We start from the raw sequence: 27,065 nt of genomic DNA, 5'->3' as shown, positions 1-27,065 counted from the left end.
AAGCTGAAAACGAACTACCGTACAATGAGGTCTGGGAATTGCACAGAAGCGGAATGATACAACATGCCATCTTCCGCCTGTGGCTTCCAGCCCCCAGCGCCACGCCGCTGAGGTTTCCCCAAGCTCGTTCACGCACACTGGGAAGTTCTTTTTCATCGCTGCATACTATTCCTCTGCTAAGGGGCAGCTCAGGTTTTTAGCTACTTGTCAGTTGATAGATATCTGGGTTGTCTCCAGTTTGGGTTCTTATGGAAAATGCAGTATTATGGGGACAGAAATGAGACAAAAATGATTGCTTGGAATTGGAAAAGAAAACTCACAGCAGATGATTAAAAAAAAAAAACTTTTTCTGGTAATGGAAGAAGTCTAATAGCAGATTGTGGTGATGGCTGTAGATTTCTAAAACTCATTTAACTGCACACTTTCCATGGGCGAATTTTACAGGATACAATTTATAACTCAAAAGCTCTAAAAGAAAAAAAAAAAGAGCTCTAAGTAAGAATATAAAGTTCCATGCCCTTCTGGCTATCTTCTCCAGCTCTGTCTCAGAGGAGAAGGCACAGCAGACTAACCCGTGACAAAATTCATCACGAGAGTTAGAAGGCTAACAAGTCACTAAGGAAACTTCTTGAACTCATTGGCACACAGCACGGACGTGGAGAGCTGTCAGAAGACGGGCCTTTTGGAAATGATAGAAAACCCAAAACGTGTACATTTAAAAATAAAATGAGCCATCCTGTCCAAGAGAACAATAATCAGAATGAAATTTTTAGAACATAAGAAGCAAGATGATATTTTTCACAGTTTGACTATAAATAAGGCTACTTTGGATGGATCCTATCATCTTTCTTTTGTTTCTTTTTTTAACGCTCCATGAAATACTATTATCTCTCTAAACTGCTCCCCAGGCCTTCAAGAAACAGATCATCCAAACACAGCATTGGTTCCATGCAGCCAAGGGCACCAGCGAAAGGTGGCGATTTCAGGAGGCCGGCAGGTGTTTGTGCTGAACAGCCAGGCAGTGAAGGCAGAGATCAGGACAGAGTAGCCTGGGCAGCTCGATGATCTAAAAATGGGCTTTCCCCCAAGAACTTCTCCCTCAAAACATCTAAGGTATGCGGGGATCTATGCACCTGCCTTTTTTTTCAATAGGCTTTTTTATTTTTAACCCCAAACGTGGCTTTAAAGTATATGCCTCAACATGAAAGCTTCATAGGAAAATATTTCATTAAAATGAAATTCCAGGGAACTAAAGCTGACAGTTTTATAGATTTCTTTTTATTTCCGTTTATTTTTTTTGTTTGTTTACATCATGATAGCATTTTTATTTGATTTGATCTTTTAAAAATATAATTTATTGTCAAAGTGGCTAACATACAGCGTATACAGAGCGATCTTGGTTTTGGGGGCAGATTCCCGTGGTTCATCGCTTACATACAACACCCAGGGCTCATCCCCACAGGTGCCCTCCTCAGTGCCCATCCCCCATTTTCCCCATCTCCCAAACCCCCATCAACCCTCAGTTTGTTCTCTGTATTTAAGAGTCTCTTACGCTTTGCCTCCCTCCCTCTCTGTTTGTAACTTTTTTTCCCCTTCCCTTCTTCCATGGTCTTCTGTTAAGTTTCTCAAGATCCACATGTGAGTGAAAACATACGATATCTGTCTTTCTCTGGCTGACTTATTTCACTCAGCATAATACCTTTCAGTTCCATCCACATTGTTGCCAATGGCAGGATTTCAGTCTTTCTCATTGCCAGGTAGTATTCAATTATATATATCAACCACATCTTTATCCATTCGTCCGTTGATGGACATTTAGGCTCTTTCCATAATTTGGCTGTTGTTGAAAGCGCTGTTGTAAATATTGGGGTACTTGTGCCCCTATGAATCAGCACTCCTGTATGAACACCCACCAAAACAGTATGACTACAGAGGCTTGTGACTCTTAGCGGAGTTTTAAAAAATTGTGTTTCGCATTATGCATATATCCACATTACGCATATGTACATGCACAAATATAGACGTGGTATAGATGAGATACAGATATGAATACAGATATAGATGACACAGAGAGGCTGATACATGGATACAGAGATACAGATACAGATATAGACTTATTTTCCCGGTAGGACTTTGACCGATCATGTTTTCCATCTTCAGAGAGAAGGACTCTAAGGGCTGGGCCCATAGGGCGTGCACACACACATCCACGCAACCCACGCACACACCCATTCGCTTCACGTGCACATTCAAGTTCAGAAACATATAGGAAGACGGATTGCATCCCACAGCGTTCTGCACGGGACGTTATGTGTCCCGTCTGCTATTTCCACCACTGCAGATGCTCCTGGTGGTTCCAACGGACGAGGGGCTTCTCCCTCCTCGGAGCAGCACACAGTGGGGCCGGTCGGCTTTGCGACATCACAAACCACCGGCAACCCCACACCAGCCAGTCTCCACAGCACCGAAGCGTGTTTAGGAAGCACTCTGATGAACACCAGCTACCGGGGAAACACAATCATCGCTGCTACTGGGTGACCGCTCAGGCCGCAGTCGCTGGTTCTGTGGCCGTGGCAGCAAACCCAGCCGGTGCATCAGCCTGGAGGTCCTACCGAAGGCAAAGGCAGGTGCTGCGAGCAAAGACGTGTGTGTGTGTGGTCCCAGCTCACTGCCGTGGCCCGCTACAAGTGGGTGTTAAATAACTTCATTCTAAATTTGGTGCTCTACTTGGAAACAGGAGGCACTAAATATCAAATAGATGGGTGTAATAAAAAGAAAAGCAACACGGGGTAAATTAAGGCAAACCTCACACTTCCTGTGCTCCCGCAGAATGGGCCTGGGGGAGGCAGATCGAGGTAGCATTTCACAGAGACCTGGGCTCGTGACGTCCCGCTAACTGTAACGCCGTGTGCTTGAATGATCACAGCGCCTCCCTCAGTCTGTGTGTTTCTAAGGGGAGCCGCACAAGGAAGCTTCCATTTCCTGGGACAAAACGCAGTGCGGCCCTGGGAGGGTCCCAGAGCTCCGTCCTCTGGGCCGTCCGCCCACAGAACACCCCTGCACACCTTCCTCCACGCTGGGTGTCAGAGGCCAGCCTTTCAGACAGCATCAACGTCTCATCCTACCTCTGACTGTATTAACTCAGCGTCTTCCTCGAAAACGACACACTTGCGTGGGTCTCTTTTGTAATCACTTGACAGGCAACATCGTACGTGATATCCACACTTCCTGCTTCCCACAAAGTTGGACTTTCTTTTTTTTTTTTAATTTTTTTAATGGTTTTTATTTATTTTTGAGACAGGGAGAGACAGAGCATGAACAGGGGAGGGTCAGAGAGAGGGAGACACAGAATCTGAAACTGGCTCCAGGCTCTGAGCTGTCAGCACAGAGCCCGACGCGGGGCTCAAACTCATGGACCGCGAGATCATGACCTGAGCCGAAGTCGGCCGCTTAACCGACTGAGCCACCCAGGCTCCCCTGGACTTTCGGCTCAACTTAAGGTCGACACACACACATAGCGAGATCTAGGCTACTCCTCACAACGGCAGAATGAATGCACCATTTTTAAAACTCGGCGTGCCTCTTGATGAGTATTATTTTGTTTTTGGACACCAGCTGCTTTTAAAAATACAGCAATGAATGCTGTGGTACACGTCTCCCCGTGTCCATGGCTAAGCTTTAATCTGGACCAGATGTATCCAGAAACGCAATTTTAGGGTCATACGGATTCCCGTCTTAAATGTGATTAGCCAGATGCTGACAGATACCTCTCCAAAGTGGATGAAGCATTTTATAATTAGTCCAGCACACAGCATACACATCCTCAGAAAAAAAAAAAAAAAAAAACAACATTTTATTACGTGCATCTCCTCCCTCCAATATGATTAGAAGAAATGATGTCTAGCAGCATCGGAAACAATACCTCGGTCTGTTGTCTCCCTAATGCAGAAGTTATTAAGACACACTTGAACCAAATGGCTCCTGGCAGGTTCTAAAGTCACACGCAATGCTTAATAAAACCTCCACACACAACTAATGTAATCCATCTCGTACTCTGGGAAATTTTCATTTAGAGTATGGAAATAACGTGTAATTCTCCAGGATCTTGGAGGACTTGGGTACGCGTGCTTCGTATATTATACGGTCATCTAAACGATCTGAAAACGATCGGTAGATGGTTTTCTTAGAAAGGTGGTCTTGATTCCTTCAGTGTGCTCCCGCACAGGATTACGTGGGGTTCTCACAAGAGTTGGGCAAAGGCCGACGTCGCGTTGCTGGTATTATAGAGGGGGATGCCCTACCTCTTACCACCTCTCTGGTGGTGAGATGTGAGACGGCCAGCGTGAAAATGAGAAACACGTATCAGCTCTCCTGAAGGATGCCCGCGTTCCTTCCACGCTTTGTGAAGGAATTATCACCCAGATGGGGCCGTGGATGCATGGCGTAATCCATTAAGTCACTGGTAAGGATGACGCAATCATTTAAAGCATCAGACAAATTACACTTGAACAGGAAAGACTTTGTTGTTGTTAAGCCCGGGTTCTGGACGTCGGAAGAGGTGAACTGTCTCGCTGGTGACAGACTGCCAGAAAACAAATCTAATCAATTTATTGAATTAATGCAAAAAACAATCTCAAGGTTTTAATTTTCCATCCCTGGGTCTGTGATCTTGGCATGGCCAAGCAGCAGTCAAGTGCAACGATTCAAACTTGGCTTTGTTAAGCAAAATGGAGCGTTGACAAACAATCTACAAGGTCTCTGTTACAAGCTGTTTTTGCCAGAAACCAAGAGGCCAGATCTTGCTGGCTTCACATGTGGGCACCCCTGCAGATGGACAAAGCATCCCCAAACAGCCCATATTCCATTCAGCAATGACAAGGACCAACATCCAGGACTCTGTTGAACAAGATTTTCCACGGTGAAATCCAGCTTATTTTTTATCCCACTCTTCCATACCTTCTCTTTTCCTAAGTCAGAGACAACCCACGTTCACGATGGGAATTTTCAGAAATACACACGGAGCAGATGAAGGGGACCGAACACGGGTCCCACGTGGCGTCACCATCTGGGATTGAGCAGTGTCAACATGCCTTGATCTGTCGGCCTTGATCGTTCCTGCCCTCTTCTCGTTTACACGCAAAATCAGTATGACCGTGTCAGCTCTTGTCGTCTGCCGACTTTTACAACACGTTAATCGAGACGGAATTCATACGCTGTAACACTCACCATTTTAGAGTGCCCAAGTGAGTGGCTCTGGCTTATCCACAGCGCGTGGGACGGTATCCTTACTACTTCGGGAAGACACCCCCGTCCGCAGCGGTCAGGCTCAAACCCAGAGCGGCGAGCAGCTCAGACACAGGTCTCTGGGCACCGGCCGCTCTGCACACATCGTCTAAAAGGAGCCACACAGCGCGTGGCCTTCCACAGCAGGCCTGTGTCGCGGGCTGTAGCACCTTCAAAGCCGACCCGCGTTGCACAGGGCCCGGCACTCCTCCCCACGTGACTGCCGAGCGACATCCCCGTGCGTGGACGTGCCACACTGGGCCGCCGTCCGCCTTCCGGCTGCTGTGGGTGGTGTTGGCGAGAAGGTCTGTGCGGCGGCTCTTCCGTGGAGTTTTGCTTTCGGTTCCCCTGGGTGGGTAACTAGCCGCGTCCGACCTGGTGGTAACTAGGTTAGCTCCTCCCAGGGGCATAACTAGCAGGGTTCGACCTTGTGGTAACGGGTTAGCTCTGCCTGCCCCTTTGTATACTTTCGTTGGGCTGGGCTTCAGGGGGTTCTCCTTATTTCCAGCTCTTTCTCACGCTCTCCTCTGAAGTTTCCGTGCCCCGAAGGTTTGGCTCGACCCCACTGATCTGTTTCTACGGCCGCGGCGGCCCATCTTCTCACCCCCTGCCTGGTCCCGTGGCCTCTCCTCCCGTGGCCAGATCCATCTCTTATGATATGAACATGAGAACGCTGACCAGCGCACAATATCCCCCTTTCATGCGGGCAGTTCTGGCTTTGCCTCTGGTTTTCGAGGGTTACCCCGAATTCTCGCTCAGGGTGGTATTTCGTCTGCTCCTGGGCAGGCCAGGGCCTCCTGGTCTCTTGCAGCCATCCGTCCAGAGAGCGAGGCTCGCCAGCCCCGGCCTGCTGTGTGCGTCCGGCTCCTGGTTCTTCTGTCCGGGTGTCCACTCACATTCCGGCTCTCTCGGGATTGGCCACCTTTGCACCCTCGTTCAGCTCAGTCCTGTCTTCACCTGGACAAACTCTTCCCTAAGTTGCCAACACGTGCATGACGTTTCGGGTGCGTTGCTAGGTGGGCCTCCCTACCCCTTACATTTCTCTGGAAACCTCCGTAGGAGCCTGGCAGAGGGAAGGAGATCACCGGGTACCATGAGCTTGTCATCGCGCTCCTGGAAATGCCGCAACATCTGCTCATTATAAATTGACAAAGAGGATTCGGGCTGCCCAACCCACTGCGTATGTTCTTCTGTCTTTGGAGCAGAAAAATGGTTCTGAGCTGGACATACCACTGTCTGTAATAAATGATGTTTCCCACTTTCCTTTGACATCTGGTGCAGCTACTTGGCTAAGTCCTGGCCAAGGAGCTGTGAGAGAGAACTGGGGGTTGGCATGGGTTTCCAGGAAAGTTGCTGAAAGGGAGTTGACCCAGCTCAGAAGACCCTCTTCTGGAGGGCAGGTGTGATGGCCGGCACCCCCGCAGCCATCTTCATCTGTGAGGACGGAGTCCTTGCACTGGTGTGTGTGGAAGAGGGGGCCTGGGACCCTGGAGGTGCCAGGGAGTGTCATACCAGCCCCAGCCCACCCGCCCACAGCAGGCTTTTTCTGGGTGGGAGAGAAATAAACCTCTGTCTTGCCTAAGTCACTCTTTCCTGCAATAAAAATTAAATAATCAAATAATCCTAACAAATATAGTTTGAGATACATTTATCGATGCCAGAAAGTCCTCCCTTTGAACATACATTCATGGTTTTGTACATCGGTCTGTATTTTAAATATCAATTGTCTTTATAGCAGTTCACGTATTTATCTAAAATATGTACTTCTTAAAGTGAAAAATACTACCTACGATACACATGAAATTAGTGCATATACAATAAATGGACAATTATTAAAAAAAGATTAATTCCAGCTGTGCACTTCCTGTCTACGATCTGCTGACAAAGGACAGGTGATATAAAGACAAGGTAGATGAGCATGTCCATCGAAGTCTCGCCGGAGAACAGAAAACCACGGAAGCTTCTGTCATTCGAGTTGATTCAAACCCATATCTATGCCCCACCTATGCAACGGTGGCAAACTCCGGAAAACACTCATCTATGCAGGGAAGAGCAAAGAGATAAAAAATAACACGACTTGGGGCGCCCGAGTGGCTCAGTCGGTTCAGTGTCTGCCTCTTGATTCTTGCTCAGGTCATGATCTCACGGTTCGTGAGTTCCAGCCCCCAGTCATCAGCCCTGCTGGTGGTGCGGAGCCTGCTTGGGACGCTCTCTCCCTCTCTCCCTGCGCTGTCTCTGTCTCTAAATAAATAAACTTAAAAACAAATACACGGTTTTTGTCATACATTGATCTCGGTTTGCATTGTGCCTTAGTGAGGAATTTGATGGAGGGACATTAGTTATTCTACCCTGTTCCACACTATTTCTTGGCTATGTTTAGTCAAAAAAGACCAGAGAGGGGCACTGGGTGGCTCAGTCATTTAAGCGTCTGACCTCGGCTCAGGTCATGATCTCGCGGTCCGTGAGTCAAGCCCCGTGTTGGGCTCTGTGCTGACAGCTCAGAGCCTGGAGCCTGCTTCAGATTCTGTCTCCCTGTCTCTCTCTGCCCCTCCCCTGCTCTCTCTCTCTCTCTCTCTCTCTCTGTCTCTCAAAAATAAATAAAAATGTTAAAAACACACACACATTGAGACAGTAGTTTTACATGGCCAAGCACATCGGTTTAATTAAAAAAAAAGACCAGAGAGTTGTGATAACATTCATATGTTAATACTATGATAAGGTTTTCAGCAACCCAACTTTTCCAGAAAGGAAAGGATGTATTTCAACTCAGATGAGAGATCTTCACTCCTTCCTACTGAATTCATCACGACCACAAGTGTCTCCTTAATCCATAAAATTACACCTGTCACAGTGATTTAACTTCATTAGCACAACTTCGTGATCCGTGGTGAATTATTAGCAATACGAAATCCATGACTCTCAAGCTAATTAAGACTGCCTCTTTACATTCTGATGATCTGATTCTGACTTTTAAGAATAACTAAAAAACATTCAAAGGGACTAGGAAGAATTTATAAAGCAAGACAACTTCTAAAGCAAAACCTTCTAATAGTAAAACATCCACTCTGTAATACATTTTCCAATTATCCTTCAGATAAAGAGAAATCGATCTCCTCCCAGGCCACTCACTATCCCAGATCCTGGAACATGATGTTTCGTCATTGAATTCCATACAGACAGAAGTAAGATGAAAAATTCTGAAGTGAGGATAAAAGTTGACTGTATTAATAAATGTATCATATTCAAAAAATGTCCATTTAGCTGTCTACATTTTATTAAATGGCAATACATGCACCGAGCAAACCATTCATGGTCCAAATGGTTCACAGGATAAAGCAACCCACATTCAGCCTTCTCCCCCAACTTCCTGGCACGCTCCTCCAGTAGAAATCACAGTTGCTGGACCCCTCCACTCAAAAAAGTACCTTTCTCTTGGGGCGCCTGGGTGGCTCAGTGGGTTAAGCATCCGACTTCAGCTCAGGTCATGATCTCACGGCTCGTAGGTTCGAGCCCCGCGTCGGGCTGTGTGCTGACAGCTCGGAGGCTGGAGCCTGCTCCCGATTCTGTGTCTCCCTCTGTCTCTGCCCCTCCCCTGTTCACACTCTGTCTCTCTCTCTCTCTCTCTCTCTCTCTCAAAAAATAAATAAATAAGTAAACCTTTAAGTTTTTTTTAAAAAAAGTACCTTTCTCTGGGTTTTCCCCAACCTAGGCTTCAACACACACCTTGTCATACGCCTTACTGTTTCAAACAGGTGTACTGGAAAGGATTCACCATGTGTGATTCGCATCGTAACAGAATAACAGAGATGAGGTGCAGCTCCAGAACCGCAGCCGACCAGCATGTGTGGGGAGCCCCATGTGCAGCAGGGGGCGCCGTCGGGCTGGGGCCGTAGCTGCGGACGAGACAGACGTGTCCCCAAACCAAGACGGCTTACGCTTTTAAGCCTCCTCACCGAGCAAAGCCTTCCTAGCTGTAGCGTGAGAACCGAGTTCCGAAACACGAACTTCCCCCTCAACAGATGTGAGCACAGATAAATCACCTAATAGCATATGCACACACGCAAGCACACGCTAACACCTCCATCGTATGTATGTTCTGTAGAGTCATACGATATACGCATACATCTCAGTACACACACAAACACATCGTGCCCGTATACGCATGCAATATACTGTTTATGCGCATATAACTAAGTGTGTGCGCGTATGTCTGTGCATATGTGCGTGCTTTTTTCCTGTCCTCTGGACCCATAGGAAGAAACAGAAAACGGACATCAGGATCTACAAAGCGATCAGGAATACTCTCCATAGGGGGTCAGGACTTTGAAGGAATAACGTGAAATTCCATTCAGGGCACTTGCTTCTTAAAACAAGGTCCTGATACACAGGAGAGAAGAAAAAAGGCAAACGCCATACATTTGTGTGTTTCTGGGTATTCTGCAGATGCTGAGTTTCTGTTCCATTTCAAGAAGGGTTAAAAGCGATTCTTGGGAGCCCCTGAAGTTTTGACCCACGGAAAAGCGGCTTACGCCTTGATGGGGATGAGCCGTGTTCAGAAATTTTCCTTGTTCCCTCCTCCAGGCCCGGGATAAACTGAGCTAATCCTTGGCCAGGGACTCAAAAGAAAAAAAGAATCATAAAAGTTTAAAACTGCTCAAACCTTTTCATATTTTATAGAAGATGATCCAACCATTCCTACTTACAACAACCTACAGAGGAGAGGGCAAGAAAGAGAAGAGAAAACAGAACAGGCTACTCGAGAGCCCTCCTCCCAAATTCCTTTCCTCGTCTAGTTAAGAATCAAATAAGCTGATTGCCTGCCTAACTACCCACCTGCCTCCTACCCGTCACGCATCTATCCATGCATCCACCCGCCCAGGCTTCCTAATTCTTGCTAACGCCACAACGCAGAAGAAACCTTTCTAGGTGACAGTGTCACAGCCATCGGTTGGGATCCACGACCTCGAGATTAGAATAAGTAAACGGAAGGAAAATAAACGTATTTTTCCAAACACTTGCGCGCTGAGGTCTAATCACCTGACACCAGAAATAACGTGTTCATCTGCTTGTTACTTTCCAATGGTCAGTAACATAAGGAGCAAAAGCACACCCAACCTAGAAGTGGTAAAAATACGAGACCAGACTAGGGATTCTCCAGAGCCCCAAATGAGGCTTCCGGAAACAGGAATAAAAATCGAGAAGCGCTGAGCTTCCAAGTCCCTCGGCCCAGCTGTGAGTTGACGGTTTCTAACTTGCTGGGTATGAGACACAGATTCCAGTTTTAATTGGCCTCTCGGGCGACTGACAATGCCCTATGATCCCACAGCAGACACTTCCCCGTGCATCGGAAAACGCGTGCGCACCAACACAATGGCGTACGTGATCCCGGACTCTGCACGGCAAACGCGGAGCCCGTGTGCCAGAGATTCACACGCTCTCGTGTATACGGCTCGCGGGACAGGCCGCTTCATCAGAGATGCCCTTCCGGCCAGAGGGAGGCCTCGGCGACGCGTACCCCCAGCTGTAGGTTAGATCCCACCTGCGCGGAGCGGCCCCTGCGGGTGACCCCGGGGCTACGCTGGAATTTTACGGAGGGCCAGTCTGCAGAACAGCCCCCCTTCCCCAACGACGGATTCCGCCCGCCTCTCTGAGAAGCACAAGGGTTACGGACAGACAGCAGGTGCCGGTGCGGGCCGCGGTGCGAGTCTGAATCTACCGCGGGCCGCGGGGACTCACCCGGTTTCCGAGCCCGCGGATTTCTTCTGGCAGAGGATGACAGCCGGTGCGTACTTGCCAGTGTGCTCCGTGCCCTCCGTGACCTCCCAAACGGAAGGGCTGCTGGCTCTCACCCCCACGACGCTCACGCCTTTCTTCACCTTGGCCCTGGGGAGACAGAGAGAGCACAGTTCAGATGGCTCTGGGGAACCCCAGGGGCGCCGCTGCTTCTGGGACTGGGGAACCTACTGCAGGCGTGAGCCTGTGTTAATCACATCCTCGCCACCTCGCCGTCACCTTGCAATCCCTCTGTCCTGACGGACCCCCAGCTCTTCCCAGCTTTAACAGAGGAGCCCGGACGGTGCACGGACAGTCTGCAGGCACAGAGGGTCAAAGCCGCGCTCGTGGGTAGATTTAGTTTAAAAAAAAAAAAAAGGAATCACCTGCAAACCTCCAGACCATGAGGACTGAAGCAGAAAAGGGAAATGAAGGAAAACGGCCTAGGCGCGTCCGCTGATCGTCTCCTCTGCACCAGGCGCTGAGGACGCCTCGCCTGTATTGGCTGATGCCCTAACGATGTCCTCAGTTCAGAGCGGGGGAGCTGCAGCTCAGACGGGGTGGGGGCCCCAGGAACGCAGGTGCGGAGGTTTGAACAGACCCATCGACTCCCGTGCAAGCCCTTCCCACCCCACCGTCCCCGTCACGGCTGCTGTGAGCGACCGTGCACCATGCACCGGGCGCCCTTCACGGGCCTTGCGGCCTCACCTCTACGATCCCACGTGCCTGTGGGGCCAGTGCCGCTGTCATTCCCCCCCAGCGGCTGAGGACCCGGGCGTCACACAGCTCACAAGCAGGGGACCCGGGTGTTTCGTCACCTGGCCGGGCGGCCACGCAGGTCGGGCCGTGCCCTGTGCTACCCTTAGCATCACACAAACCCACGGAACTCAGGAGCCACGTACTCTGATCCCACGCACGTCCGCGGCCACTCAACACCGGTCCGTGCGCGTCTGGAGGTCCCACGCCTACCAGACTTTACACGAACACAGATTTCCTGATACAAGTGTGTCACCGTGTACACACTTGGCACGTGCACACACGTGCCTCCCTACACACATGCGTGTGTCACCCCATGCCCGTTCACTCGTTCTTCCCCACCGTCCGAGGCAAGGGGCAAGTCATGTGCCCAGAGCTCTGTGCCTAGACAGGAGGGGCCTCGCTCCTTCCCGAGAAGCTGGTGGGTGAGGAAGGAGGTTCCTTGCCTGCCCTTCCTCTCTCTCTGACAAGTTTCAAGTGGAAAATCACACAGAATGGCAAGTATGCAGGAAGACGGGCAAAGCGTGGCAAACCGTCTGGTCTACAAACCGGACTCGTGTTCGAAAGTCGTGCGTGTGGCTGGGTTTGCTCCTCCTGGTCCCCCGGGGGTGCGGGGGACACACAAGGGGCTTTGCAGCCAGAGCAGAGGAGGGACGAGCACATAGTCGGGGACGAGACGGTCCGGGAGGGGCAGACTCCGAGGTGCACCCTCCAGATGTGAAACCGCTGTGCCTGCACGGACACGGAGGCCGGGCGCCAGCCTCTGAAACCCTGGTGCACGCTCACACCATGCACACGACCTCCCACAGAAACGCCTTCAAGGCGCACGGTGGCACAGAATCAAGGGCAGGTCTGAGGCTGCCGTTCTAGAAAGGCGGGTGGCAAGGGTGCCCCTGGCTGGCAGTCAGGCACCGGCCTTGTGGGCAGGGGGATCCCACCATCCCCTGAGGAGAGGGTCCACTGTGCCCGACCTGTCTGCACAAACAATACAGTTTACGTCCGACACCCACTTGCTTTCTGGAAGCCTGGCATTATGGTGCGTGCCAGACAGAGGCGCCTAGTGACCAGCCCCCAGGGGACACCCTGGGCATCCAGGCTCAGGTCAGCTTCCCGGGGTAGGCGACACTTAACACGTAAAGCCACAACTTACTGCTGGAGGGACTTGGGGCGTCCGCAGCGACTCCCTGGGAGAGGGCCGTGGGGCCCCCCCAGACCTCACCCCACACGTCTTTTCCCTTTGCTGAATTACTGTTCTATCATGAGAAGAGGCATCGTCTCTCATGTGGGACCCTCGGTGCTGAAGCTTATAGTTTTAGGAGTTTTATGGACAGCCTTGTTTCTGCGTGAAAAAAAAAAAAAAATAGCATGCTTTCTGTTTTAAATAATCATGGTACAAGCCAACACTTGGAATGCAGTCATCTATAAACCGGGAAGGGCATGCGGTAGGCCAGGAAGCCGTCTCGTTTTCCAGATACTCCAGTGAGATCGGCAGGTGAATAAAGCTATGATTTCTGCCTTGCGGGAACTCAATTAAATAGCAGGCAACCGGGAGGTGGTGGCAAAAAAAAAAAAGTTCAATTCACTGTGGACAGCTGCTATTATACGGAGATGAATTCTAAGGGCCGTCCCATTATTGTGCACTGGAATTTTATTGAATCAAATTTGCTTTAAATAAATAGGTCATCATCCTGGATTTGGTGATCTTTTCATTCTATAGGACACATCAGGGCATAAGACTTTTCTGATACAGGACAGGCTCACATTTTTCTTACATTTTATTCACAAGTAGGTCATGTGGAGCTCTGACAATGTTTCTCCCATGAATCCTTTTTAAGTGCTCAAGAAGGAACCTGGCTGACGATTTAAGCTAGGAAGTACCCAGCTTTTGTTGCTAATAATTACTGCAGCTACCTGAAGTTATAATGAATGGCGTTATTTCTAAGGGGACACGCTTTCTGAAATTTAGTGCAGGACGCTGGGAAGTTGCCTCTCATAGACACAGAACATTTTCAGGAGAAGAGACACATTTCGAGGACGTGTTTCAGATGTTCCGAACTGAAGAACGGATCCTGGCTCCAGAGAGAGGGCGAGTGCATTTCAAGTACGATCGCGTACAAGAAAGTGGGTGGTCATTCCTCGAAGACACAGCTGTGGCATATACTGAGCACGGTCTGCCTCAGGTGAATCATTTTCACACAGTGATCTCCGAGCAGCCTTTTGGAACCATTAAGATCATTCTTAGGACACGTGCACTTTGGTTTCACTGGGCTTGAACCAAGTGCTAATCCCTGCCTTGGTTTATGACAAATGAGTCACTTGTATTCATTAACGGAAGTCTTACAACCTACTTGTGGCTCAATAAATACAGGTTACGTTGACAGCCTCATCACACAGAGATAAACAGGGCACTTGATTTCCAAAGACACTCTGTTACTCTGTTGTCCATGTATACTTGAAAATGTATCTACCATAGTGACAGGGAAAAGTCGTAACTTCCGCCCACAGTAGGCACATGTACTATGGATCGATACGGGTAAAACCTGCTCGGGTTCACGGTGTGCTGTGTTTTGAAAACACAACTGAGCTACAGTGCACATACACCCACGACTATGTGCACGCATCTGTATATGTATACAGTTAACCCTGGTACAACACGGGTTTCAGGTACACATCCACTCACTTGCACATGAATCTTTTTCGATAAAGACAGCACACGACCGTAAATGTGTTTCCTCTTCTTTATGGTTTTCCTAATAACGTTTGATTTTCTCTAGCCTATCCTACTGCAAGAACACAGGATACAATACAGAGGACACACACGGAATGTGCTAATCGATGGTGTATGTTGTTGGCAAGGCTTCTGCTCAACAGAAGGCTGTTAGGAGTTCCGTTTGGGCGAGTCAAAGTCATACTCAGATTGTCAACTTTCCACCGGGCAGGGGGTCGACACCCCTAACTTCCGTGTTGCTCAAGGCTCAACTCTACACATACACATATGTGGACACACACACGCACACATATAAACGTGTGTGTGCGTGCACGCATGTGTGTTCCAAGTACGGCATCCAGGAACCTGCTGGGAAACAGCTAACGGAAACAGCCGGGTGATGTCTGCAGCGCATGCTGGGTGACCCCGCTCCCCACACCCAATCCCTCCTAGTCTGGGTGACACAAGACGCGGCTCACTCACTACCCTGGGGGATTTGGTTAACGGCAGCCTCCCCCATTCGCTGATAGAAACCTGTATTTCCCCACTGGTTCAAAGTCCGGTGAAAACCCTTTGGGGCCAAAGCAAAGCTTCAAAAACAAAACTCCCCTCCCGTGTTTACTTGTTTCCTCTCATTAACTGTGGAAAACAAGACAACCTGCCCCGTACGCCCATGTGCAATGGCCACAGTGCCGTATTCCACAATCACACACTGCTTCTATGGCTAGTTGACCAGGAACAGTTTACGACAATGAGGCTCCCCACCGAGTCCACATGCTACAGGCACAGGGCGACCTTTTCTCCGTCCCCACGTCCTGGCCCTGCCTCGGCCAACGAGTACCTCCGTGTGCTTGTGAACGACGTTATTAGCGGTTCTGTGTGGATCGCGTGACACTGGGCCCCTCTTTCTACCACTGGAAAGTGCTTGGCTGAGTCTCCGTGCCATGGCTGTGGGACGATCCCCAGTATATGCAGTGGCATTACGGAAAAACTGAATCCTGTGTACGTAAAATCGAAATGTGAAGCAGCAGGTTCCAAATACTCAACTATTATTATGCATTCATGCCAGTAAATTATTTCAGCATTCACCCTTAACACGGGCATATTCATTTATCGGTTTGGTACCTGGACTACCGCAGTGTAAAATATACAACAGACACACGACGGGATGCGTCGAAATGACGAGAGGAAGGTGGACGTGTTGAAGTCCAGATTCTCCACCGTCTCGTGGAATCACGCTGCCCACCCCATGGGGGGAACGTGAACGAGGAAGTCCCGCTCAAACTGACGCCCAAGTGCAGGGTGGATAAAGGTGACGGGCAGAGGTCACGTTCCAACAAGGCGGGGGGGAAGGGTGTGGACGAGAAGCCGAGTCTCCGGCCAGCAATGTGTGTTCACAGCTTCCCGAGGATGAGGGAACCTGTGTGCACGTGGCCAGTTTAGGGGTAATGCTAAATTTAGAAGGAAGGCCAGTCACTGCACGGAAAACGGTTTCTGATGTCACGTCATCAGCGAGGGACGCAAGGGACTGCACGCACACGTCCCGGCTGTCAAAGGCGCACCCTGTGGGGAACACTGTAGGACAGACGATACACATGGGCAGGAGTCTGTCCCCACGAGAAAGAGGTATCTCCAAGAGCCCCAGGGGAAGGAGCCTGGAGTGGGGGAGGCCTGGGGGGTGTGGCCTGGGGGTGCCGGGACCCACCGCCAGGCAGGAGGGGTGAGGGGTGAACGGCTCTCAGAAGATGGTTCAGTTACTGGACACTACGAGGCCCTGCCTGTGGTCTGTCACCACTAGAAAGGACCAAGTCAGGCTGGGAGCTCCGGCCTCGCCTGCGGGGCAGAGCCCTCCCTCCAGCTGCCATGCAGGCGCGGCGGAATGTGCAACGCTGGAGACAGGCCAGAGAGCCTCACTTTTAAAAACAAATTTTGAAAACACCATCCTGGCTTTTCAAAACACGTGAGGACTGGAAGCAGCCAATGTCGCCAGCCTGTGGCCTCCGTTAGCTGGGACTCTGTAAGTCAGGCCTCTTCAACTTGTGCACTGACCAACCCCGGGGCAGCATCAGTCATGTAGATCATGATGTGAAGTGAGGTTTCCTAGAGTTGAGCAGTATACAACCTGCACAACTGTATTCAGCTGCTTTCATTACATGCTGCTTTATTTACAGATCATCCTGGTCTCTCTTCTTGACTAGCTCCAGGGACAAATAAAATAACTTAGAGCAGGGACCAGTCTGGCTACCAACCAACTCAGGAGAACCCAAGGAAGGCAGAAAAACAGAGTGTTACATCTTACTTGGCCCGAAGGGTAAGCAACATGTGATGCCAGGCAGGCTGCTGGCTCTGATGACGTCCCGTTTATCCTGGGGCCTCGATAACTCAGCACTTGTCCTCCTATTGAGCCTGGCCCCTGGGCTTTCTCTGCCAGCCCAGACAGAGGCTGCACGACTTTTTTTTTTTTTTTTTTTTTTTTTAAACGTTTATTTATTTTGGGGACAGAGAGAGACAGAGCATGAACGGGGGAGGGGCAGAGAGAGAGGGAGACACAGCATCGGAAACAGGCTCCAGGCTCCGAGCCATCAGCCCAGAGCCCGACGCGGGGCTCGAACTCACGGACCGCGAGATCGTGACCTGGGTGAAGTCGGACGCTCAACCGACTGCGCCACCCAGGCGCCCCATGCACGACTTTTGAAAGACATCTTCGAGGGGCGCCTGGGTGGCTCAGTTTGGTTAAGCATCCGACTTCGGCTCAGGCCGCGATGTCATGGTTTGTGGGTTCGAGCCCCGACGTCGGGCTTGCTGACAGCTCAGAGCCCCTTCTAGATTCTGTGCCTCCTTCTCTCTCTGCACCTCCCCCGCTCACGCTCTGTCTCTCTCTCCTTCAAAAATAAATTAACATTAAAAAAGAGAAAAACATCTTCGATCCGAGTGCTTCCTGCACACAATCTTTAGTCTTTTTAAGCGCCTAGTTTTCCTTCCGACTCTGTTCGTGAAGAGGGTGCAAAGGCCAGTCTTTCCCACAGACACCAGTTCAAACAGACATGCGGTCGCTAGAAACAGGACTGCCTGGCAGACGGAACCGTGCGGGCACAATGAGTGTGCGTATCACTGTCAGAAGCTGTGGAGGGAGTAAGGCTGGCCCCACTCCACCCCCCAAAACAGTTTGGTAAATGCGCGACTGTGTACGTTGACTGGATACGTGACCGAAGCAGGTCACGAATAACAAAGGAAACCAAACTGTCTGTTTATTCGTTCAGTGATGCCTTCAACAAACACCGTTGGACTTTCCAGGTGACATTCACAGGGCTGGAAATGCAAGTAAGGATGAAAAAGGCATGTTCTGTATTGACAGGGAACTCATATTCCAACGAGAAAGCGCACACACACACACACACACACGTTTTATGTTGGTAAGTTCTATAATGGATTAAAAAAAGGAAGACAAGGGGACAGACAGCCCAGCATAGGAGTGGCTATCCTAGAAAGGTTTAGTTTATTATCGATGTACCTGCCCAGTGGGAAAGCCAGCAATTAAACCAAGTGGGCCAGCAGAAGGGAAATACGTATACGTATACGGACGGGTGTCTTCTACGTTGGATTGGTTTTTGCCTACCAGGTGACTGGGGAGGGAAACCCGCCTTGTTCCTACTGAGAACAGACCACCCCCCAACACTCAAGGGCACTGTTTACATGCTGCACAGTGAGCCCACTGTCCATGGTTTCACGGGGATCATGACAACCCCACGCGAACCAGAGAGTCCCGTGTGGAGAAGCAAAGCCTTGATGGAATCAGCATCCCTGGACACAGCTCCCCCAAGTGATGGCTCAGCCGGATGGCGGTAAGAGAGAACAGCTCATGACCATTTCTAGAAAGACAGAGTAGTTGCGTCTGATACTAAAGCAATAAACGCACATGCTCTCTGTGCCGCCCACACGCGGGCACCGCCCCACTCATTCTGCACGTTATCGACTCCCCCGTCGTAGACTCGCCTCATGAACCAGCAGATTTGCAAGAAGAAAGCCCTGTTCTTTCTTGAACATCACGGACTCTCGGATATAACGGTACACCAAGTCCTTCATACAGTGTCCAGAAGAAGACAGACTTTAGCTCCCATCGTCATTATTTTTACAAAGACCTGCACACCTGACTATTTTGAATTTCACCCTCTTGCCATCTGGTCCGTGCACTAGTCAATCACTCATCAAAGCTCTGATTTTGAAAAAAACAACACAGCAAAATAACACACAACCCCTGCAATCCACTGGGAGATGGGAGTGGGGACTCAAAGGTCTACAGGGTGTCCAAGTTTCCCATTTCGCCAGGGCCATCATCTCCTAGAGCAAGCAGGACCCGTATTTGCAGAAAAGCAAGTTGGGTGGGCTTCCTCACCCGTGACTAGTCTTTGTGGACATTCGGCTGGGTTCCCTGCTCTGGGCACCGCCACGCCCTCGGCACTGCGCTGTGTGGTTCCCAGGCTTTGGGATGCGACCTGATCTCGCTGCCTGCGAGAGCCCAACCCTCCAATTTCACGACAGCACGTCACAGAGCAGGACGGCTGTCTTCTCAGTCCTTGAGGTTGCCGGTGTTTCGGAGGAATTGCTTCAATATACTTCTTTAGTCAAGGGAAACGTTCTAAGTCAAAGCCAGAGCTCTGGGCAGCAAACTCACACTTTCAGGGATGTCCTTGGGGGTTTGTTAATTTTTAATTAACATCTTTTTTTTCACTGAAGAAATAATCCAGGCATGTTGTAAATATTCAGATGTTACAAATGGGGATACGTAAAGTTTCTCTCCCTGAAGACTCACCTCTCCTAACTTGTACCCAATTTAGTGTACGTCTTCTGGGGGTTGAAACTACATACGTGTTTAAAAGTGTCTCTGGTAGGTGTTCTGAAGTAACATCCGGTCACCCAGTGTCCGTCCAATGGAGAAACAGGTGATCTCCAATCTTTACTGCTGCAATTGGTGCTCAGAGAAGCCACACGCACACGCGCACACGCGCACGTGTACGGCATAAACATCGACAGAAGGACTGTCATGCCAGAAGAGATGCCCAAGTCCAGTTCTGACGGAACTCGCCAAACTGCCGAAGAGATTCTACCAAATCACACCGTCACCGAGAGGGTCTTACGTGCCGTTCTGTCTGCCTCTTGGATTGCCGCAGATCCGACAAATGAAACTAGTATTTCATTACGTCGGAGGGTCGTTGGATGTGTTTTTCGCAGGCTTATATTTGAATCACCTTTTTTTTTAATCAAATGCCTGTTCACATTCTTTGTCCGTTTCTCTGTTGTTTGTTGGTCTTATTTTTATTATTAATTGGGAAATCGATGTATAAGAAAATTCCCTTGGTCCACCTGGAATTTATTTTCGTGTGAGATTCTCCACATGGGTTTCGTTGGTACTACTTATTAAACGATTCACCCAGTACCCCGTTGATTTAAAATGCCAACCTTGATACATACTACATTCGTCTGCTTATTTTTGGCTTCTCTGTTCGCCTTCATTGATCTGTCTGCCTTCTCATGAGGCAGCACCCAAATGTTTTAAACACAGTATCTTATAACGTGTTTTAATATCTGGTAAGGTTATCCCCTTCCTATTCCCTCTCTTTTTTCAGGGATATCTTGATGCTTATTTCAACAAAAATCATCTTCTGTTAGCATATTTTCAAAAACAGCCTTTCAGTTTTAAAGAAGAGAGAGAGAGAGAGAGAGAGATGTGCCTCTAAAACATCCCTCTCTAACATTGAAAATAACACCCAGCAGGCAATCATGGGGTGATGGCCCACGGCAGAAGTTCTGTCCCCAAAAGACAAAAGGGAAGTATTCTGTCACTGGGAACAGGTGCCTCCTGAATCCGAACACCAGATCGGCTGCTTCCCACACAACATCCTTCAGAACAATGACATCCTCACAGGGACGGGTGGCTGACCTTGACAGTGTTCTATTTCTTTGGGCAACAGCCTTGGGTTGCCCAAGGTAGAAACAGACGAGACTACCCACAGACAACAGTTACTTTTCCTCCTTCTGGTGACAGTGACTGGGTCCAATCGGATGGGCGGGCTCAGGAATGTGCCAGGAGCTACCAGAAGAGCGTCCCCCTCCCCCCAGGTCCTCCTCCCTGACTTAAGGTGAGCGACTTCAGCCATCACACCCCAACAGGACCAAGCGAGACGTGAGCTCATGGGGAGGGAGAGTCAGGAGAAAAGAGACAGATCCTTGTTCGTATACGAGCCCTGGATCCAACAATCACAATAAAATAAATAGAGACCAGGCTGGAAGACCGCCCCCCTCCACGCCAAGCAAATACATCCATTTAAGCCACGCGAGCAAACCTAAATCCAGCTGATGTCATGAACGTATGCGAGACTCAGGTCATTTCTTCTAAGTGCCCCTGATAATCGTCAAAGAAACTTTAAGAAATCTTCCTCCAAGTGATTTTCACCAACCCCCTGCCAGCCGGGAACCCCATGGTGATAAGCATCCTCCTAAAGGTTAAACAGCCCCCTCCTTCACCTGGTAATTCACCTCTGACATCACATCCCTGCACGTTCCCATCAGTTTCTAACGTGAAAGCACCCAGTGTGAAAACTGGTCTTCTGGGCACCACATTCGTACTCCACGCTATTTTACTGGTCTGGTGGGTTTAACTGTTGCTATTTCCAGATTTCTTTTTTTTTTTTTTTTAATTTTTTTTTCAACGTTTATTTATTTTTGGGACAGAGAGAGACAGAGCATGAACGGGCGAGGGGCAGAGAGAGAGGGAGACACAGAATCGGAAACAGGCTCCAGGCTCCGAGCCATCAGCCCAGAGCCCGACGCGGGGCTCGAACTCACGGACCGCGAGATCGTGACCTGGCTGAAGTCGGACGCTTAACCGACTGCACCACCCAGGCGCCCCAGCTATTTCCAGATTTCTGACACACCCAAGGCCGAAAGCAAGAGTCACCGATTCCCCACCATCCCAACATTTAATCTGGTTTTTATCATTGTGAGTTCAGGTTTTATTTTTATTCCACTTTGATTTTTTACCTTTTTTTTTTTAATCGTGAAAAGAACACTGATCACGAGATCCGCTCTTTGAACACATTTTTTTTTAACGTTTATTTATTTTTGAGAGAGACAGCGCAAGCAGGGGAGGTGCGGAGAGAATCCCAAGCAGGCTCCACACCGCCAGCGCGGAGCCTGATGCAGGGCTCGAACCCACGAACCGCGAGATCATGACCTGAGCCGAAGTCGGACGCTTAACCGACTGAGCCAACAGCGTGCTACAGGGACTGTGTCTGCAAAGCCTCTACCTCCAAACGAGGTCCCGTCAGACCCTGGAGTCCGGCATCTGGGGAGACAGAACTCGGCCCCCAGCTCAGCTCACCACGGTGGGTTCTCATCCCTGTAAACCCCAGTGGGCAGGCTCTCATTCCTGCAATCCCACCCAAACACGATGGGCAATTAAAGTCTGTCTACACAACATCCTCTGACCAGAATTGGGCTGGAAAGTATCAGGGGAGCAAACTAGAGAGTGGGTCTTTCTTGAAGACATTCATGATTAAATATCACTTCTTACAAAAATTAATAAGCTTTCGTTTTTATTTTATTTTTTTTAATTTTTTTTTTCAACGTTTATTTGGGACAGAGAGAGACAGAGCATGAACGGGGGAGGGGCAGAGAGAGAGGGAGACACAGAATCGGAAACAGGCCCCAGGCTCCGAGCCATCAGCCCAGAGCCCGACGCGGGGCTCGAACTCCCGGACCGCGAGATTGTGACCTGGCTGAAGTCGGACGCTTAACCGACTGCGCCACCCAGGCGCCCCATAAGCTTTCGTTTTTAGAGCAGAAAGTACAGAGTTTGTGCACAACCCCTGCCCCCCTACACAACCCCCCCGCTGTCAGCAGGATCCCGGAACACCCCAGCCGTATACCCCTTACCATCGATGAGCCCACAACCGTGCCTCTCCTGAGGTGTCTGTGGACTAAAAAAAAAAATCAATACGTTGCATAAGAGTCTCGCGTAAAAAAAAAAAAGTGTATTTGTGCAAGTGCTGTTGTGAGACAAGTTTTATCCCATCTTACGGGCGAAGAGAGGGAGGCACAGAGAAGTTAAGTAACTTGCTCGAGGCCACACAGCTACTGCGTGGTTGACGCTGGTTCCGGGAGCCCTACTCTGACTCCCTGTGTTCTTCTGCAACTTTTCTGTCCCTGTGGGGTACCTTCTGGCAAACCCAAGCCCGCCCGCCCCTCTGCAGGGCACATGGGGGCTGGGCGTGCGGGTACCTCTACACTGTCCTAGTGGAATCAGACCTAGCCTCACCAAACCCTGATTTAGTCACTGCGTTACGAATGTGCGGGGCAACCTGCTTCCAGAACCCAAATGTGGCTGGCCAGCACAGACCCTTCTGGCCTTGGAGTTCCTGCTGGTCTTCCCGGAAAATTCCTCTCTCCATCATCAGGGGGAACTGAGGCACGCCCTCCCTTGTTCCCGCCCCCCTCCCCCCTGTCCTTCCCACGGTCCCGCAGGCCCCAACCCATGAGCACAGAGGTGGGATCTGGTCTTTTGACACACCATTTGCGTCCTCCCTGCCCCTGGAGTATAACAAAATCTATTCGTTTGATCCTTCAAGGCTGCTCGTGGTGTTGAAATGGGAGAGTGTGGGGAGATGAGAAAGATTTTCAGAAGATTCTTGTCTCGCTCACTCCCTGACATCCTGGCTTTCAGGCTGACTGCCTCTCTGGGCACAAGAGAACCCCACTGGGGACACGAGAGCCTCAACAGAAGCCCCAGCGCTTCTGGCTGTGGAACCGCATGTTCACAGAGCTTCAAAGAGCATGTGGCAGCCCTACAGCTCTCCCCCGTCACCGGCCACGTGTCACTTCTCACGTTTTACCGGACAAAGCAAATCACGGTGCAACCTCAGGAGCGATGGGAGAGCCCATCCTAGCGTCTCCCATCCCGAGGCCAGCAGATGCCTCGACTAAGAAAAAAGTCCTCTCTCCAGAGACGCAGAAGAGGAAACCCATGAATGCATTCCCAAGAATGGTCACCTTTCTCCCCTTGTCAACGAGACACCAAGGTTTAACAGAGGTCCCAGAGACGGACCGCTTCCTGAGCTCACGCGGGCGGACGGTCAGACGTGGAAAGAAAAGGGGCCCTGGGGACGCGGTTCTGTCACCTGCCCAGTGTGGCTCCCTCCACTCCCTTTGAAGTGGGGTCTGCCCCTGTGGCTCTGCTCAACACATCGCGAGCTGCACGGACACCTCCCGGCACTGGCGGAAGCCGTAAGGGTTCACACATGTTCTCTTGTGGCGTCTTTCCCCTGGAACCCCCTGACCGTGAATGTACCAGATGGCACAGCTCCCTCATCCGGACCCCAACTGAGGACACACCATCGTGCGGGCTTGAGACACTGAGGCCTGGGGGTTATCGGGGATGTGGCAGAACACGGACCAGGCCGTCACTTGCAAAGCCTCCTCTGTGCTGTTGTGTGGCCAGCATGTGAGGATCTGTGGGTGCTCCCTCAGCCCTGATGACACAAGAGACAGACTGACCTGGTAGCTATTGAAAGAGGTTCTGTCGTGCGTAGAACACAGATGATTCTCCAGATTCTACAGCACTGGGGAATTTCTCTGATGACACCAATTACTATTCCACACTGATATGCTTTCCCATGTTTTCCTATTAAAAAAAAAAAATCCCTGATAGAGAGACTTGGTTTTGTAGCCTGGAAGCGGAAGGGGAGGAGCGAATTCCTCTGCTTTCACGATGGCAAGAGAGGGTCTGTTGAAGGAGGGGTGGCTCCGTGCTCCTGCGCCCTGACTGTCCCGCTGTTGCCCCCTGTGACAGCCTCACACTCTTGACGGGCACGGAGGCCGTGAGCTGGTGCCTCTGCACGCACCTGCTCCCCCGTCCCCAGCATCAAGTGCCGATCCCACAGCCGTCCCAGTCAGCGCAAAGCCAGGCGCTAAACTGGCCGCCAACGACAACGAAAACCAGGCGAGGTGAAGACAGACACTTTGATAAATAAGGAAAGACAGCTTTGCATGTTAGCTGGCGGACTCGGATCTCCATTCAGCTCCCCTTTGATTGTCTCGATCTGCGTGGTGTTTGGCAGACACGGAAGGTCGTGTTTCACAAAGGCGGAGCCCGTGTCCTGCTGCCCACGCTCTTGCTCCGGTGTGCCGTCGCCTCCCCTGACGCCCAGGAGGAAGGCTGGCAGCCATGGGGCAGTGACGCAAGGGGACCCGTAAGTCCCACGAGCTGAGCAGCTTCGATGGCTTTGCAGGATGCTTGCCTTGGGAGCTCGCGGCCTCCTCTCAGAAGGAGCCCGCTGTCTGTTGGGGAGGCCCGGCCACCAAGCGGGGCGAGTATCCGTCTGACGACCCCACTGAGGTCCCACCAAATGCGTTCGGGGTGAGGCTTCCGAGGGTCCAGCCCTCAGGGTCTTGTCGTCTCCTTGGGGCCTTCCTGGCTGAGGCCCCCAGCATCACGGAGCAGAGACAGCCACACCCCAAACGTGTCCTTCCTGATTCCTGATCCACGGAAGCCGCGAACACAAGAAAAGGTTTTGTTTAAAGCATTCATTGTGCAGTGCAGCAAGAGAAAACAGGGGGACAGTGTTTGGACCCAAAGTGGGAACCACTGCCTACCCGCCTTGGCGCTCATCAGAGGCTTGGGTCTCTCCCTCGGTCATCTAGTGGCCGCTCACGGGCTCAAGGGTAGCCAACAAACCTTGTCTGACATAGTTTTATTCCATCGTGAGCATTTGAAACAATATTTTAAAATTACAGGGGCGCCTGGGAGGCTCAGTCAGTTGAGCGTCCGGCTTTGGCTCAAGCCATGATCTCGTGGTTCATGGGTTCAAGCCCCGCGTAGGACTCTGTGCTGACAGCTCAGAGCCTGGAGTCTGCTTTGGATTCTGTGTCTCCCTCTCTCTCTGCCCCTCCCCCACTGATGCTCTGTCTATCAAAAAATGAATTAACATTAAAAAATTTTTGTTTAAAAGATTTATAATCGAGGGGCACCTGGGTGGCTCAGTCGGTTAAGCGTCCGACTTCGGCTCAGGCCATGATCTCACAGTTTTTGAGTTCGAGCCCCACGTTGGGCTGTGTTGACAGCTCAGAGCCTGGAGCCTGCTTCGGATTCTGTGTCTCCCTCTCTCTCTGCCCTTCCCCTGCTCACGCTCTGTCTCTGTCTCTCAAAAATAAAAATAAACATTAAAATTTTTTTATTTGAAATTACATTTCCTTTAAAGATCCAGATTTGGGGCTTGTCTTGAAACAGGACTGCAGTCCTTGGTCTGCATGACTTAATAGCACCAGCCAGCTGAGGCTGTTACCTTTAAACAGCACAAATGTTCTTTCCTCTTCCCCACTCCCCCATCACCCCCTCGTGCCTCTCCAAACACAAACACCTTTCTTATGTCTGACCTGGACTGACTCACTCAATTTTATTAGCTGCCTGTCCCCGCAAGGCAGCTGAGTTGCCTTTGGAATTAACAAAGGGTCCAAAGTTGCAACCACATCAGTGACGACAGATTCCAGTAGTCTGATTACAGTCCCGTGCCACGAAAAAACAAAGAGAACCCAACACCCTCCGATATTTTAGTTGGGGTGTAGAATATTTTGCTGGTACAAGAGTAACATACATGGGCACAAATACAGACAGGTTAGTCCTTTTCTGCCGGAAAGTCCTTATGCGTAGACTAGTGAGGCTTCTCTCTTGCTCTAAGTTCCTTCCCACAAGGGTGAAGAGTGTGTCTGCTGAGGCCTGAGAGGGAATGAAAAAACTGTGTTTGGAAAGAAACGTAACAAAGACATGATGAAGGTAAATCCATACGTCACACGGACAACTTCGACCAAACTGTTTAAACGTACAGAGACTGGCAAAGGAAAGACTGAATTTGCAATGGAAAGTTACGTTGTAACCGTGTTTCCTCCTGTATTAAATTCTATCTATCCATCTAACTATTTAACTATCCATCCATCCATCCATCATCTGTTATCTACCTATCATCTATCGACTATGTACCTCTACCATCTATCTATCCTCTCTAGTGATTAACTGCCTCCCTTTTAGCTCCATGCCTGCTTTTTAAATTTTTTTTGTGTGTTTATTTATTTTTGAGAGAGACAGAGACAGTGTGCATGGAGGAGGGGCAGAGAGAGAGGGAGACACAGAATCCGAAGCAGGTTCCAGGCTCCGAGCTGTCAGCACAGAGCCCGACGCGGGGCTCGATCGTGACCTGAGGTGAAGTCGGACGCTTAACCCACCGAGCCACCCCAGGGTTTTTTAAATTACCCTCTCTTTTCTGAATCCACAATCCTGATACCTTGCCCCTCTATCACCACATTCATCCCTGGCAGAGACACCCAGAAAACGTTCCCATTTGTTGCATCTGGTTATCTCCCAGCAAGTGACTCTCCTTTACTGGAAAGAGAGACCTGGAGACCAGCTCCCGAGCAGCCTGCAGGCTTATGGTGCGGAAGGCAAGGGGGACCTGAGTCCATGTTGCCGGGATGTCTCAGTGATGCGGACTCCAGCTACAGC

At 50.2% G+C, this 27,065-nt stretch overlaps 1 protein-coding gene across 2 annotated transcripts in view; it reads right to left on the bottom strand.

Annotated features, from left to right (window-relative positions):
• The window catches only part of TMEM132D (transmembrane protein 132D), a 564,124-nt gene that overhangs the window by 291,703 nt on the left and 245,356 nt on the right, over positions 1 to 27,065 (bottom strand). Inside the window, exon 3 of one of the 2 annotated variants that reach the window (XM_086681429.1) lies at positions 11,020 to 11,166. The exons of the other annotated variant lie outside the window; for it this stretch is intronic. Within the exon in view, the coding sequence (XP_086537555.1) occupies positions 11,020 to 11,166 (147 nt within the window). The remainder of the gene's footprint in view (positions 1 to 11,019; positions 11,167 to 27,065) is intronic. 2 annotated transcript variants of the gene reach the window in all.

This window comes from Puma concolor, chromosome D3 (assembly GCF_028749965.1).
Source record: "Puma concolor isolate L17-30 chromosome D3, mPumCon1.1.hap2, whole genome shotgun sequence".
NCBI classification, from domain to species: domain Eukaryota; kingdom Metazoa; phylum Chordata; class Mammalia; order Carnivora; family Felidae; genus Puma; species Puma concolor.
This window is presented reverse-complemented; position numbering and strand designations above follow the sequence as displayed.